The sequence below is a fragment of the Rhagoletis pomonella genome, unplaced genomic scaffold (genome assembly GCF_013731165.1).
Source record: "Rhagoletis pomonella isolate Grant_MI unplaced genomic scaffold, Rhpom_1.0 Rhpom_scaffold_00002, whole genome shotgun sequence".
Lineage (NCBI taxonomy): Eukaryota > Metazoa > Arthropoda > Insecta > Diptera > Tephritidae > Rhagoletis > Rhagoletis pomonella.
This window is the reverse complement of record NW_023458556.1, coordinates 53,783,549-53,800,449: the sequence shown is the minus strand read 5'-3', so window position 1 is coordinate 53,800,449 and position 16,901 is coordinate 53,783,549. Positions and strand designations below refer to the sequence as shown.

The 16,901-nt window shown below is 39.2% G+C and overlaps 1 protein-coding gene across 1 annotated transcript; it reads left to right on the top strand.

Annotated features, from left to right (window-relative positions):
• The first annotated feature begins 12,199 nt into the window (after positions 1-12,199).
• LOC118733801 (ras guanine nucleotide exchange factor K-like) lies at positions 12,200-13,622 on the top strand. The gene is made up of 2 exons (XM_036463375.1): positions 12,200-12,394; positions 12,463-13,622. The coding sequence occupies exons 1-2, from the start codon at positions 12,217-12,219 to the stop codon at positions 13,320-13,322; spliced, it is 1,038 nt and encodes a 345-aa protein (XP_036319268.1). The 5' UTR covers positions 12,200-12,216; the 3' UTR covers positions 13,323-13,622.
• The last annotated feature ends 3,279 nt before the right edge of the window (positions 13,623-16,901 follow it).

Genomic DNA, 16,901 nt, shown 5'->3' with positions numbered 1-16,901 from the left:
TAGGGTGTTCGTGAAAAGTTTTCTGAGATAAGGCGATTCCGAACTGGCTGCTGAGATAATTTGATTTTCCACTCAGGTGTCGATATAATCCAGTATGTATGTCATTTTCTCGGAGATTTTTCGTGTCTCAGGGACGTAGCGGGGGCAAGATAACATTATGTGTTCGGCGTTTTCTCTTATTCATGTGTGCCTACAACAATACGAGGAGTCGTTATGCCCAAATATATTGAGATACTCCCGATAAGGACCGTGTTCCGAGATAAACTGGGTTAGATGAAAACTGGACTCCCATGAGACCTATTCAGCCATTTTTTAATGTGCTCGTGGGTTCATCTTCTTTTTTCTCAGTTATCCCATTGTTTCTGCAATGTTACTATAGAGCGACTCCTTTTTTCCGTAGTTCTTATGTTTCGCGTTAAACGATCGTTGTTTTCGGACAGGCAATTATATATTCTTTTCCGCTCTTGTGCAAGAATGTCTACTGGGACCAGTACAGCGATTACAAAGGACGCTTCATCAAAAATTTGCGGAATCCGCAAACAGCTCTCAGTGCACTTACAATAATAAAGAAATAAGTGCACCTGGGCCACACTGGTGAAGTGAAACTTACAATACATATCTAGGTTACATCTTTGTCTTTATTTTTTATATCTTTGCTTTTATGCTTTTCTTCATCTACATACTCTCCTAGATGATATGAGGTGCGATGCCGTGATAAGATGCCATGGGATGTAATGTGTGACATGATAGGATGTCATGTCATGCCAAATGATGTCATATCACGTGATGTTCTGTCATATGATGTCACATCATGTGTATCGATAACAAAACAGATATGTAGTTATCGATAACAAATTCGAAAAAAATTAGATAGCAAAATCGAAAATATCGATAAAAATATCGATATAAAAATCGGTAACAACATCTGTTAAAATGTCGATAAACAAATCGATAAAAAATGTCGATAAGAAAATCGATAAAAAATATCCATAACAAAATATCGATGATAAAATTTATAACAAAATGGCAAAAATATCGATAACAAAATTGATAAAAATATCGCTAACAAGATCGATAAAAGTATCGATAACAAAATCGATAACAATATCGACAACAAAATCGATAATAATACTCATAGCAAAATCGATAAGAAAATCGACAACAAAGTCAATAGAAAATATCAATAAAAAAATCGATAACAAAATCAATAAATATTATGATAACAAAATCGATAAAAATATCTATAAAAATCGATAACAAAATCAAAAAAATGTCGATAACAAAATTGATAAAAATATTGATAAAAAATTCGATTGAAATATCGATAACAAACTCGATAAATAATCGACAAAAACATCGATAGCAATATCGATTATTATATCGATAAGTTCCGAAAAGTTCGCTAGCAAAATCGATAACAATATCGATAGAAATTTCGATAACCAAATCGATAACAAAACCGGTAAAAAACGATTGTTATATCGATATATTACGAGTATCTAAAATCCCGAAATACATAGTTCCCAGATTGACAGCCGGTTTCACCAGCAATTTAAATGGAAAATGATTTTTTTATTTTCAAAAAACTAAAATAATTTTTTCTAATTTAAATTGCTCTCGTGAAATTGGCTGTGAGTCTCTGTGTCTCTATCTTTATCCTTTTCTCCAAAATTACTTATTTTAATCATTCTTCCTCTATCATTATCTATACTTTTATAGGTATCTACATATTCCCCTTCACCTATGCCCTTATATAAGTGTTTAAATTTACGTCGATCTTCATTTTTGCCTTTATCTTTACGCGTCTTTGTTTTTCTTTTTATAATTCTCACTTAAAACATATGCATACATAATTTACACTTAAAATATAAGTATACTTTGCACTGCATACGTAAATAATACGTAAATATTGCCGCTATAAAAACCTTTTCCATAAACAACTATAATATTCTAGAGGTCTGAAGTCTATTCAACATTTAATTCAATTAAATTTAAATTTTAAGTTTTTCACTCCTATTCATGCAAAGCTTGGAAATGCTTTCAAAGAAAGTTTGCTTAAGTCAGCCAGACGTTGCATTCCCATTTAATTTTATTTCACTATTCATATAAATTTTATTTTATATACTACTTCCATGCAATGCGCTACCGAATATGAGACCCGAAATGGGTGGATGGCTAAAAAAGCGAAATAAATACGAATATTCGTGCACCAACAACAAACCAAATAATGTGACCAAAAAAGCCAAAAACCACTCCAACAAAAAATATCAGATAGAAAAAAAGTTGTAAAGGAAAATAAAATAAAACGAAGAAAGAACATAACATTTTATGGGTTGTACTCCGTACGATGCACAAAGTATGTATGTATTATTTAAATATCTATGCATGTAAATATAAGTTCATATACGACGATGGCTGCCGTTGCACTTGTCCACAGTTGCGGCAGTGTAGATACACCACCAATAGACGCCTAAGTAGGTGGTTTTAAGAAACGCTTCGCAACAAACTCGCCAGCTATGAGAAGCTGTGCGTTTATTGCATTTGCAGCCGCTACTAAAGGCGACTCTCTTTCAATTGACACAACACTTTGTGCTCCATTTTGCGGTCATGCGCAGTTTTGGCGTGCTCTGGAAACAGCTGTTTAGCTGTCGAGTGAAATGTGATACACTCAGATGGCAATTCAGAGGCGCTGCTTATCTTCGTGGGAACTGAGTGCATTTTTTCGAGTGGTTTTATATTTCAAGATGTGGTGAATTTGTGGCTAAGAAATTTGCGGCGGACAAGAAAATTATTGTGAAATGCCGACGGCAAATGCGAGTTTGAAAGGCAACTGAATGAATATACTACATACCTGTTTTGATTTTTATTTAATTTTATTATTTGAAGAGTAGGTATTTTTTTTAAAGAAATAACCGACTTAGGCGCGAAAAAGCTATACACACTTGTAATAAAATTTTAACATGCCACAGTCTGTAAATTAAAGAGAAATTAATAGGGGGGTTTTATTAGAGCAACAGAAATCAAAAATGTTTAGAATTTTCGTCTGTCTGTATGTTTGTACGTGCATCACTCAAAAACGAGTGCATGGAATTGAATGCAGTTTTCACCGTTGTATTGCTAGGGGTCTAACTAACTAAAATACAGAAAAAATTTGATAGTTGCCATCTGTTTGAAAATTTCAGTTTAGGTAAATTGATAGGATAAAGGAAATATTGCAATATTGCTGTCAAAATAAAAAGGCTTACAGCTGAAAAAATTTTTGTGGAAGGTTGCCACCTGCTAAAAAAAAATTCGGTTTAATTTAATTGATAAGAGAAATTAAATATTGCAATATGGGTATCGAACCAAAGAGATTTGGGAAAGTCTACTTTAGAATATAAATTAAGGAGGGTTGCCACCTATTTGAAAAATTGTATTCAATGAAATTGATAAAATAAATGAAATAGTACAATACGGATATCAAACTAAAGAGGTTTAAGACAGTTTAATGTAGAAAATATTTTTGAAGCGAGGTGCCACCAATTTGAAAAATGTATTTCTGTTAAATTGATAAGATGAGATAAATATTACAACATGGGTATCAAACAAAAGTATTTCAGAAATCTTTGATTTAAATACACCTTTGAAGAAAGTGCGAAAGAAAACTATACTCGAGAAATTAAATTTCCAGGAGAAAGTCAGTACTTTCCAAATACCTTCGAAAATATATTTACTAATACCCACATTCATTAAAAATAAAGAATCCTTTATAAATCGAAACTTTTTTTGAAAATCTCACTTCATAAAGCTCTTTAAATCAATTTTGTTTTTTAAGAATGAAGCCACTAGAGTTGTGGAAAAGAGTGGCAACACAAAAATACTTTTAAGGAGCAAGAAAGCACACCGGATATTTGCTAGTATTTGTATAGTTTTTTTTGGAATTTCTTTTCCAAGAGTGCCTCATTAACTGGAAGGCAGTGGGCACAATCACCAACGGCCATGCGTTTTAATTCTCAAGGGGATGTTCTATTACTCCATTACTAAATATGGATGCTGGTTGTTGATGAGGTCCTGGAACAGAGATTTAAAAAGCTTCCCCTCTCTTCTGGCAAGTTACGCCAGTTTTTCATACCCGGCGTATACAGATTCTTCTTCACTTGATCCTTCATTGGTATTTGTAGGCGGCCTTGTTTAGCTTGTATACCCGTGGGTGCTGGGTCAAAAGTTCCTTTTGCCGGATACGGCATGTCCACGCCATATTTGCCTAGTCTTTCTCCATACCATTCTATGGGACCATAGCCCTCGGAGTCTTATCCTATTTGTTTGACATTCTCCTTTTTTCTTCGTATTAAGCTTTCCAAGATCTGATTGGAGAAACTCAATCGCATTGCCTAAAACGTCGTTCGGTATCGTACGTCGCGGCGAGGTCCTTGCAAATTTGGACGCAGCCATAAGCTATTGTAAGCGTATCAGTTTTGCGGGCATCACAAATTTGGACATGGAGTCGTCGTGGCTTTAAAATCGACGAACAAGTGGAAAGTGTGATCAGTTTACTTATGTATATAAGGTCTCTTCCAAAATTTAGATGGCTAGGGAAATTGTGGATTTTCTAGTTCTGCAGCCACATTGATAATACAGCTTTATTGGCGTAAATAACAGCATCTCCCTTCTTGTGAATAGGGCACAGTACACTGAGGTTCGTCTATTCATCCGACCGAAATCTGCTCAATAGCTTAGCAGATAGTCTTCCAGGTAAGGTTCCAGGTGTTTTGTTGCTTTTAAGCCATACTATATTCCTCTCTACAATAAGGATGTTCGACAGCCAGTATCTCAAGCTCTTCGCACTCCCATCTTTCTACCGCTCTTTTCTTCCTCTCAAACTAACAGACCCCAGCTTGCAGTCACACCTACTGGTTAACAGACTCTGCTTATTTCAAAAATCCCTTGAACCATGCAAGTCGAAGTGATCCCACCGAAGCTTTCTTTCTTTCTGTCGCGAGACCAGGCTCAACACGGGTTGGCAACGGCATATCGTTTCGGGTTACTAACATTGCACTGAGTTATCGCAAGAGGCGCTGTATCTAGGAGAAGTTAGTTAATTAGTTAATAGATTGGAGGTAACAGAACAAGGGACACTACGACCTTGGAAATCATTTGTTTGGCCCTTGCAAGTCTAGATGTTGTACTATCAGCTGTTGTAATAATTACTGCACGGTTTTTTAATAATATGGGACTCGACTATAGGTGATAGGTGAAAGTGTTTCAGTCTAAGTTGGGCCAAATCTAGAAAATCGTTACGTCCAATCTCTTAACTAATTAACTAGTTTCTGCTAGATACTGCGCCTCTCAGAGCAATGGGGTATAGTCTTTCTTCTGGATATGAGGTTACAGTTGCATGACTGTGCACAACTCCGACTCTAGCGTCTCCGTGGTCGGGTCGATACGGTGCAGATGTGAACTCAGATGACTAAGACCGGTTAGGTACGCTGTGGGCCAACTGATGCTGGTACTATTCAAAAGGATTTTATGCTTACTGGGGAGAGGAATGCCAAAACACCTTATCGCTCCCTACCGCTACTGCGTTCAAAGCTTACACGCTCACGTATGTGGCACTGGCCTGGTGGCCAAATTCAAACAATATGTTGTGGCATAATTCTGGGAAAGCATATCTCCCCTAACCATACTAATTAAAAAGATGGATTGCTGGGACATCCATGGGCTGAAAAACTTAGCGAGCACTTAGTGGTTTTAAAACCATCGCTTGACGATCTCGTCGTACGCTAATGTACCATTCTAAAGAAAATTTCTTACCCATAACTAGGTATGGAGTTAAATTCAAGATGCTAGCTCTTCTTTGACCCCAATGATATCGACCACTACACACTCATACCCACGCACACACCCATGTATACAACTTCGCCACAAATCCGTGTATTCGTTTCAATTTTATTGCAATGAAAAATGTCCAATTTGGGGGTGTATCTACCCACACATCGAATACCCACAAAAGGGGTAATAAAATAAAATTTCATAAATAAATCCAAAAAACCAAAAACAAAACAAAAAAATCATAGAAAGTATGCGCCAACCGAAAACAGGCATGGAACTTTTGGTTGGTCGGTTGGTTGCTTGATTGGAGCCACAGCTCCGCCAGTTTGTGGGGGGCTGATACCCATTTGTGTTGGAATTCTGTGGCATTCAGTGAGCACTCGCACTCGCACACACACACACACACACTCAAATAAAGCAACACCCGACGATAGGAACTGCACTAGCAATGGCAACGACAATATGAGAGCATCTCTGTACGGGACACTAATATATACTATTACCACCACTACTGGTGCCACAAAATGCCACCACAGCCATATAGTCAACTGCGGCGACAGCTCGACCGCCCAACCGCAGTGCAACGCAGCGCAGCGCAGCTAGAAAAATGCCGGCAGTGGCAGACCCAACGAACGTTGGTAGGTAATAAGACGGCGGCAATTCACAGACAGACAGACAGATAGACAGACACAGCGTGCGAAAACTGATGATGGGTCTGTTGGCGACGACTTAAACTTCACTTGCTCCTCCAGAAAGAGCAACAGCAGTAGCTGCAGCAGCAATGCCAGATGTGGTGGTGGCTGTGGCAACAATTGTCGGAGGCAGTAACAGTGTCACTTACCATACTATGTGTGTGTGCGAATATGTGAAAGCAAAAGCAAGAAAGCTTTTTGCGGCGCACCAATGGGACCACGTTATGCCCCGTCGGCTCCACCGCCAACAACCAACAAGGCAAGGACATATATGTACATACATTCATATGTATGTACGTACATATTTTCATGCGTCTGCTGCACGGGTGTATTCGTGTATGTGTATTAGCCAAAATACCAACGGCGGGACGACAACGATGATTTCGAATGAACAAACTCAGCTACCAACAACATGAGAGACGAAAACGACAATGGCAACGGCAGCGACAACGACAACGATAACGAGACACCGACGACCCATATTTGCACAAATCCTTGCATACATACTTATTCACACACAAATTATCGTATATGTTAATGTTTTTGCTCAACACCGAGCATGTGTGCATGTGTATGTGCACGCATGTGTTTGTGGTAGCCCCACTCTCACCCACCCACCCACTTATTGCCCTGCCTCGCCAACACCATTTGTATACACAACATTACCACGAAGAAGGCTTAGAAGGCAGCCGAAGTATGGCGAGCCAAGTCAACCCCCACCCCCTGCTTGATCTCTTTCTATCTCTCTTCCTTGCTTGAGTGTCGTGTGCTCCAACCCCTTGCGGGACATAAGAACACAACACAAACTGCGACCAACGTGGCTAACCCTTTATCGCACATGGGTTTCCTTACAGGACCGCATATTTAGGTTTTAGTGGGAGTGCAAGCAAAGCCACTGCCTGCCATTGCAAACTTGGCTAATATGTACATTAACACACACACACACACACACATACACATACACACACTCATGCAATCGCACGCATACCTATGCATTAACTCAAGTGTTGTACTCGTATTTCTGTGGTACTGGCGGCAGACTCTTTGTCGCACTGCATTATCCGCTGAGATGGATTTGTGCGGTTGAAGAGTTGGCATGTCGATAAAGCTGTTCGTGTGATAGGGATTATTCAATACACGACGTTTTGGTTTGTTGGAAAAAATATAAAATACACACTTTTTGAGGGCAAAACTTGGAGATGAGTGCAATGTAGTAGCTGTCAGTCATTTGCGAATTTTTACTACTTTTGAGAAATTTTTAGACTGAGAGCATAAGAAATGATTTTAAAAATCTTTGGAGATAATCAAAAGTATGAATGTGGTTGTGCGTTGCGTTTTGTGATGACCACGCTAAATAAAAGAAGAACTATATTTGGGGGACAGGCGGACAGTGGTGCCGAAGTGGAATTTACTGTCAAAAAATAGTCCAGAGTCTTAATTTTTGAATGGGCTAGAAAATTGCGTCCTTTAAATTTTTCTAGAAATTCTAAACAAATTTTAAATATTGGTGAAAATCCGAAGTACTAATATAATTTACGTGAAAATTTGGAGGATGGTTCCGCGCGCAGAAATCCACGTAAGTGGGAAAAGCTTTTTACTGCCATTCAACTGGAGGTGGTCAGAAGTGACTCCGGTGCGTGCGGTTCAAATCACAGCTCACAGCGTCTGTTATATCCACGTATCCTCTGGGTAGCAACCAAACATCCGTTTGGGAGTGAGCGAAAGTGAGAAAGTGTAAAACTTCGCGTTCACTGGCTTTGAGTCCCGCCACATTAAAACCCCGTCCAATGAAAAATACAAACATGCCCCGGATGAGACCTTCTATATTTTATGACGACCTTTGACTATGATTTGAGAGTATGCAACAGGAATATCCGGACCCTTAATAGGGAAGGTTCCTTTGCACGGCTGATTGATGATCTCGGGAAGACATCACCGCCATTCAAGAAATGCGATGGATGGGGCAAAGCAAGAAAAGTGTGCAGTCTTGCGACATCTACTACAGCTACCATGTAAAGGAGCGCAAATACGGTGTTGGATTCGTGGTGGGAGAGAGAACATCTCGCTCATCTGCGGATATGCTCCGACGGAAGAGAAGCACGAGGCGTCCAAGGATATCTTCTATGAGCGCTTGGATCGAACATATGAATGCTGTCCCCTACCCAATATTAAAATCGTTCTTGGCGATTTCAATGCCAAGGCGGGCAAGGAGGGGATCTTTGGCGCCACTGACGGAAATTTGAGCCTCCACGACGATACGTTCAATAACGGACTAAGACTGTTCGATTTCGCCGGTATCCGAAACGTGGTAATATGTAGTACTAGGTCCCAGCCGGATCGGAAAACGGGAAACCAAACCGATCATGTTGTAATAGACGGAAGGCACGCTTCCAATGTTTTAGACGTATTTACGTACATTACGAGGCCCAAGCATCGACTCGGACCACTATCTTGTCGCAGCCAAGATAAGCAGCCGCCTCGGCCACAAAAATTGTACGCCAAAAATGCAAGGAACGTTTAAAGTTGAAAAGCTGCAAGCACAACAAATGGCAGGAACTGTCCTGCATGTTCGCCACTCGACTCTCACACTTGCTCTCTGAAAGCACTCGAGCAGTGGAACCACATTTCCCTCTTATTAAGTACCGCCGCCGTAGAAGTACTCGGATTAAGCGAGCCCAAAAGAACAACTGGTACGATGAGGAATTTCAAGAAGCTGTAGAGAAAAAAGGGCCACACTTCTATCGGGAGCAACGCGAGCAATATGGGACCGTTATATTAACTTAAGAGGAAACCGAGACGTATTTTCCGCAATAAGAAGAGGCAAAGAGTTTGAGATGCTGGCCGATAGGAATAACATCTGAGAATTTTATCAGAGAGTATTGCGACTTAGGGAAGGTTTTAAGACCAGGGCGAACTCTTATAAGAACAACAATAGGGACCTAGTGACTGATGTCCAGGGAGGGAATACTCTTCCACCCTGCTGAATGGTAGCGGCGCGGAAAGTAGTGCAGAAGACGAACCCGAGTCCCCAGTCGATGACGATGGAGTCGATTTCACACCGTCTGACTATAACGAAGTACGAATAGCGATTATGTGGCTGAAAAACAACGAAGCTGTTGAAACTGACGGCCCGCCAGCCGAGCTGCTGGACTAAGGTGGCCAAGAGATGAACGCATGCCAGATGCCTGGAATTTAAGTGCGCTCTGCCCAATTCACAAGAAAGGCGATCCCGCCAAACGCGCCAACTACCGCGGGGTCAGCCTTCTAAGCATGGGAATAAGCGAGGATAAAGTATTCATAATACACCAAATCTTGGATAACACCCGCGAGAAAAGGATCGACACTATAGATGTATGCCATATGTGAGTCGACTAGATGATTTGTCGACTCTAAAGCCGCATTCGACAGCACTAAAAGCAATTGGATATGCGCCGCCTTGTATGAATTGGGTATCCCCGCCAAACTTATTAGGAAGGACCTCCCCGAGCCGTTTGATACCAAACGAGGTTTCAGACAAGGTGACTCCCTTTCATGCGATTTCATTAATATGATGTTCGAGAAGATAATAAGAACCGTAGGAACTGAACCGCTCAGGAACAATTTACAACAAGAGTGACATCAACAAGCAAAGCGAATGGGTGAGTAAACTAGGACAAGACGAAGTATCTCCTGTAATCAAATAAACAGTCAGCACATTCACGTCTTGGCACTCACGTCACTGTTAACAGTTATAATTTCGAGAAAGTGGAGAATTGCGTTTACTTGGGAACCAGCATTATCACCGATAATAATGTCAGCATTGAAATTCAATGCAGAATCACTCTCTCCAATAAGTGCTACTTTGGACAGAGTAGGCAATTCTGAAGTGAAGTTCTCTCTCGACATTCGAAAACCACTCCCTATAAGTCACTCATCGTTTCCGTGCTGGTATATGGCGCAGAAGCATGGACAAACACAACATCCTATGAAGCGGATCTTGGAGTATTCGAGAGAAAGGTTTTGCAGAAGATTTAAGGGCCTTTACGAGTTGGTGACGGCGAGTACCGCATATCGATGAGCTGTATGAGCTTTACAACGATATTGACATAGTGCAGCGAATTAAATACATCGGCTTGGCCATGTCGTTTGAATGGATAGCGGCGCTCCAGCTCTGAAAGTATTCAAATTGGAACCCGCTGGTGGTAGCGCATGGTTTGTGGAACTCGGCCAGAATCGCTTAGGCGGTTATACCGCCAAATAAGAAGATGAAGAAATTTGAAAGTATTTATTTATGGTAGAGTATTGGAATTTAGTATGGAGAATCTCATTGGAGATATAAAAAATCAACCATGGTACCAAGATTTGTGTATAAAATCTTTCCAGTTCCCATGGAGAAAAATGTGAGTTACTAAGCTTCGCGAGGATAAAGATAAATTATATTTTTGCTCGCATTTTCTAGCTAGCGCTAAGGAAGTCTAAGTCATTGAAATTAAGGCAGCTAATTCGGTAGCTGTATTTAATTCAAGAGTTGTTGTTTTCAGATTTCCATGTCCTGCGTATTGAGTGCTTAGTAAGGCGGGCGAGGGGCAGTCTATTATTCTTTGCATTTTCTAAGCTCTTTCCAGAACTAGAATGGAGCTGTGTAGAAAAAATAACTTAAATATTATGTACAGGGAACGGATTTTATGGAAATTGCCTTTTTTTCTGCTAAAGAGATAGAGTATATTCGATTAAAAATGTCCACGATTTAGCTTTTCCTGATATATATACACATTTGATGTTGCCTTTTTTGCCTTTTTTAAGATATTTGCCTTTTTTTTGCCTTTTTTAAGATATTTGCCTTTTTTGCCTTTTCTACCTTTAAAAAAGTGATTATAGCATTTACAGTTTTTTTTTTAAGATTAAAAAATATACACATGCCCATGCGGCTTATAGAAGCGCAGGGACCTCTTGCCAAACTGGTGTTGGAAAAATTCAAAGCCGTTTTCTCAGCTAACGTAGGCTTAGAGACAATAAGGGGTGTGGATAAAATTGTAAAGGGCTAGGAAAACGCCCTTATTCCTGATAATATGAACGTTTCAAACGTTCCATATTAAAATTGAGGTCCACTTGTATCACCTTACGGCGAGCGCACATTTAGTACATTCAAGGCTTTTCTTCGCAAAAATCGAATGAAAATGCTGCCAGAAAACTTCAAAATGCATCTTGTGGTTAAATGTTACTACAACTATACAGATTAAAGTTTTATGAGTTAGAAACTCGAAAGGATAAAATAGTCAAAGATTCAAAGTACAAATTTTTCATATAATGAAACTAGTTCATAGTTTTTCTCTTTTTACCTGTAATATAAACATTTCTAAAAAAAATATATTTTTTGATTGTTCTTCGTATTTTCTGTATTTTTTTAGTGCCTTATTTTGCTTTTTTTGCAAAACTTTTTTTTTTGCCTTTTCCTGCCTTTTTCGCTATTTTATTTTGCCTTTTCCAGCCTATTTCGTTACTTTATTTTGCCTTTTTTATAGGTTTTTAGGTCCTAAAAATCCGTTCCCTGATTATGTATTATATATAGTATAAATTTATTAAAGCTTTTTCTACATTACTCCATCAGCCCAAAAATCAACAGAATATTTATTTAAAACCTATTTGCACAATAAGCGCTTTGCAGATATTTAAATAAAATATTCTTTATCTCTCTACCATTATCCATCTTCCAGGTTTCGCACATCATCTCGTCGGAATGCATAGTCACTTGCATGCGCCCGATTGGCGTGCCTTGAGTGCCGTTGGTAACCCCGCTGCATTAGCTCGACCAGGTTTTCCGCACGGTGCGCCCTTTTTTCATCATCAACATCCCGCTTTTCAGGCGCACAGCATAGCCGGTAGTTTGGAGCGCCACGGACTGCGCTCTCTAAATGGTTTGTGACTTTAGAATCCCAAAAACCAAATTCAAGTCTAAATTTTCATCCATTTCCTCCCTTCATAGATTCCCATCACCATTTGACACAGTTGCGGCAGTTATCAACGGTGGGTGCGGCGCATAGTACTACCAGTCCGGAGGGTTCGCCCACAACGACTACCCACAATTTAGATGGACGGCCGCCGCTCACCACCTCCCCGCCTTTAACCACAACGAACAGTGATAACGATAATAACAATAATATTGATGCCGGTTTCGAAAGCGATAGCATTTCGGTGACGGGCTCGCCAAGAAAAACTTCTTCGCTACACGAAGACGACGATGGACGCAGCACTTCGCCGCCCTCGAATTGTGGTTCTGCCAGCGGTGGCGGCGCTTTCACATCGCTCATACAACGAAATTCGACGCTGCGCAAGAATGAGCTCTTCACTGGATTCGCGTCACAATTCTCGCCCGCGGCCAGCAACTTCAATCCCGCCTTAGCAGCGCAACTTTTCTTGCAGAATCCGCTGCTGCCGCAGCCAAGCCAATGGCTGTATACACAGCTTTACGGTAACTACAGTGACTTTCCTTGGTTTCGAGGCGCTGGTAATGCCGTTGGTGATGGCTTGGCGCAACCAGTGCCGCCAGGTGTGCCACCCGCCGAACTGCCGGGCACAACTAGCCTGACAGCGACGGATGCGTGCACAAATGGTGTTAATTTAGTAAAACGTTGTGTGACGCTGATTTCACATTCGCCGGATGTGGAGAACGCAAATCCCAATGCTTCGCCGCCGGTCACTTCAACGCGCCGCTCACCATCCCCGGTGGAGACTATCGATCTAGACGATGTGAGTACGACATCGCGTACTGAATTGGAATCTGGTGGTTTTGGACCAATACGTTGCCGTACTCCAAAGTCAACTGACGTGTGGCGGCCATACTAGCGGCTGCGTAACGCCATGGTAACGGCGTTGGGTTTAAAAGAAATGGCGGAGCAGGCAGAGGCAGAGGATGAGGTGGTAGAACTTGATGTGAAGCAATGATAAGTGTAGAATGATGTCGAAGTGGAACGGAGTGGAAGAAAGTAAAGTACAGTAAAGTTAGGTTGTTGTGCAGCGTTGCCATATCGTATTTTATTTAGATGCCGATAGGTCAATATGAGAAAGTGAGATTTTAAAGTAATTTAATGTAAAATAAGTTATTACTTGTACTGTTGTAGAGACAGAAATTGTACTGTTTTGTAAGACAAAAAGAAAATCACATATCGAATTTATAAAAAAAATTGTAAAATGTTTAAGAAAAATATATATATCGCAGTTAGTATTAACCACATAATCAAAATTTGATTCTAATTGTAATTGTATACATCTAAGTAAATTGTAAGTAGGCATGCATATACATACTTGTATATATATGTATCTGTAATAAAAAGTTTATTTTGTTTGTATAATTTTAGTTTTAGTAGACGTCTTAACACACACAAATACATATATTACCTGTATAAAATTTATAGCCATTATGGGTTTGAAGATATTTAAAAAATTCATTGAATATGTTTAAAAATCTCATAGTGAAAAATGTGAATATTAGCTTAGGATGTTTTTGTTGGTATTTATATAAACAAAAAACAATATACCTATTAAGAAGGGTAGAATTTAATAAATCCAATAACTTTTAAACATCACAATTCAAAAGAAAAATCTTACTCTCGTCTTTTAATGATTGCACAATGGAAATAACCAGAAGTCAAAACACACCAAAACCAAGAACGTTACAAAGAATTTTTTTTATAAAATTTAGCACCATAACAGCGTATTTTGTCCACCTTCGTTTGGCGATTCTACCGAACCGATTTCAAAACCAAGATCACCATTGGAAAGGCGGTTTCAAAATTGGTTCCAAATTACGGCCAACATCGTTGTTTAAAAATTTCCATACTTGTGTATAATTGTTGTTGCAACTTGTTCAATTTGAGTGGCTTTCGCCTTTTGTTTTACTTCGTATTTGAAGCTAAATTTTTTAATAAAGATAAATGTGATGATAAAGCAATAAACGATAAAAACGATTAAGGCAAAAAAGTAAAGCAAAATTGCACCTAAAGACGGAAATCAAAACAGTGAGAAATACATAAGAATTAAGGTAACTGAAAGGTTAACAAAATTTATTGAAATGTTTAGATAGGAATCGAAATAAATTCAATCATGTTTCTGCCCCACATAAAAGGAGGGCATGATGACAGACTTGTAGACCATGATTTTTGTTCGTTGAGTGGGGTTTTCAATTGCCTACTGAGCCCAAAGTAGCACTTGTTGGCAAGAATTATTCTTCGCTTCATTTCCAGGCTGACGTTGTTGCAGGTATTTATGCTGGATATTAGATAGACAAATTCCGTCACTACTTCACAGTCATGGGAGTACGCAGGTACGGGATAAAGGGGTCGCAAGCCCCCCTAAATCCCAAAGTTTCATTGTAAGTTTCGTTCCATGAATTCATAATCAATTTTCAATTCAAAAAATTGATTGTATAAATTAAAACTTTGGGTGTCTTCACATCCATTTGGGTAGTTTTGGTAAACTGCTGGTTAATAATAATAATAAGAGATTGCCGCTAACACATATGTTAGTGTTGTCACACAAAGGGGAGGCATCTACAGTTTTAAACCGACTCCAAACGGCGATTGTATTTATATGAGAAGCGGGTTTTTATGGCTGAAATACACTCGGAGGTTCGCCATTGCCGCGATCGCTGTTAAGAAAAAACCTTTTTTTTCTAAATTTTTTGCGATGTTGCTATGACCAGGGCATGAACCCAGGCCCTGCGGAGTAGAAGCGCGCACCGCTTACCCCTACACCACAGCGACGGTCACTGCAGGTTGTTGCTAGATAATTTTATTAACTGTGAATATCCTATTCAGATTTATTTTGTTAGTCTGATAAACAGTCATTTACTTAAAAAAAGGAAAATATTATCTTTTAAAGTTCTCTCTTAGTTTGTACCGAATTTAAGTTTAGGTATGCTTAGCATTCACAGAGGTTTTGTAGAAAGAACAAAAATGAAATCATCACTACAACAATTTATCGATTTGCAGAAGACACTCGAAGACAATTCTTTATATAAACAAGTAATTTTTTTAACAAAAAACATGTACATAAAAAAATATTCCGACGAATAGATAACCTCCTTTTTTTTGAAGTCGGTTAAAAATAATGAAAAATTTACCATTTTGGTGTAAAGACGAACTCGCATTTTAAAATTTGCATGCTATTAAGGTAACTAACAAATTTGTATTTTAACTCTTCAATAAGTTCATAATAAACTTTATGTAATATAAATTCCTTTGTAGGGCTTGGTACAACTCAATTGTTACAATAACAAGTAATTTTTAAGCAACAAAAACAACACCTAATTTCTTCCTGATCCAATGATCGGATCTATATCAAATTAGTATGGGACCGCCCCTGAGCGACCAGAAAAATAATTATCTCATCCCGAGCGCTGACAGGCCCTACTGCACTTGGTGCTTGCATTTTGTTCGTGGGTGCCCATGCTTTCGTTGTCTGCGTATTGATGTCGAGTCGAAGCATATTTTCACTTGAGCGTTGTCATCCGTGCGTAAAACATAGCCAAGCCAGCAAAATAAATCGCTGTATATTTATGGGCTTAACTGTGTCCATCTTCTTCGGTGCCCATCGCCTACGCGAACAGGGCCGCAGATCTTGCGTAAGATACTTATCTCGAAGGCACCCAATGCCTTGTCATCTTTGACATATTGTTTTTCAATTGCCTACTGAGCCCAAAGTAGCTCCTGTTGGCAAGAATTATTCTTCGATTCATTTCCAGGCTGACGTGGTTGCAGGTATTTTTGCTGGATCTTAGATTGACAAATACCTTCACTACTTCACAGTTACATCTGCTAAAAGTGGCGTGTGCCCCAATACGCGTGGACTCTTTGTGTGTTGCCAGGAGGTTCTTTGTCTTGTAGACTACGGATCTGTATACCCTTTTTCTAGATCGGGTCATTTTACCAAGATATTTTCTTTTAAACTGCGAATGAAAAAAATACAAATTTCAACAAGGAAATGTTACTCATAGCCATGTGCGATATGGCGTATGAGTAACATTATCTCGATATGAATGTAAAGACGACTTTAGGAATCAGTAACATATTTATGTACATATAACAATAAATTCCCCTGACAATCCGAAAAAATTTAAAACCGAGGGAATTTCTATTCAAATATAAACAAAGATCGCTCTTCGGTCTCCTCGCGAAATAAATTCTTAAATAACACAGGTTAAAAAAAACTGTTTATGCATATTAAACCAAACCTATGTATATATACCTATGTCATTCGACGCGCTGAATGCGAATCCGAGGTCCGTTAACCTCCATAATGTCAGCGTCGCGGTCATGTGAGTGTCAAAAGGGACAAAAAATTTATTCAATAAAAATAATTTTTTTTTTGTTATCGTTGTCGCTGAATCCGATTATGGGGTTCCTTGATTCCTCAAGGTAATCTAAA

Excerpts from the sequence above, each read along its gene's own strand:
- LOC118733801 (XM_036463375.1), top strand. The coding sequence starts at position 12,217 with ATGCATAGTCACTTGCATGCGCCCGATTGGCGTGCCTTGAGTGCCGTT. Across the intron at positions 12,395-12,462 it reads CGGACTGCGCTCTCTAAATG|ATTCCCATCACCATTTGACA; the intron begins GTTTGTGACTTT and ends CTCCCTTCATAG.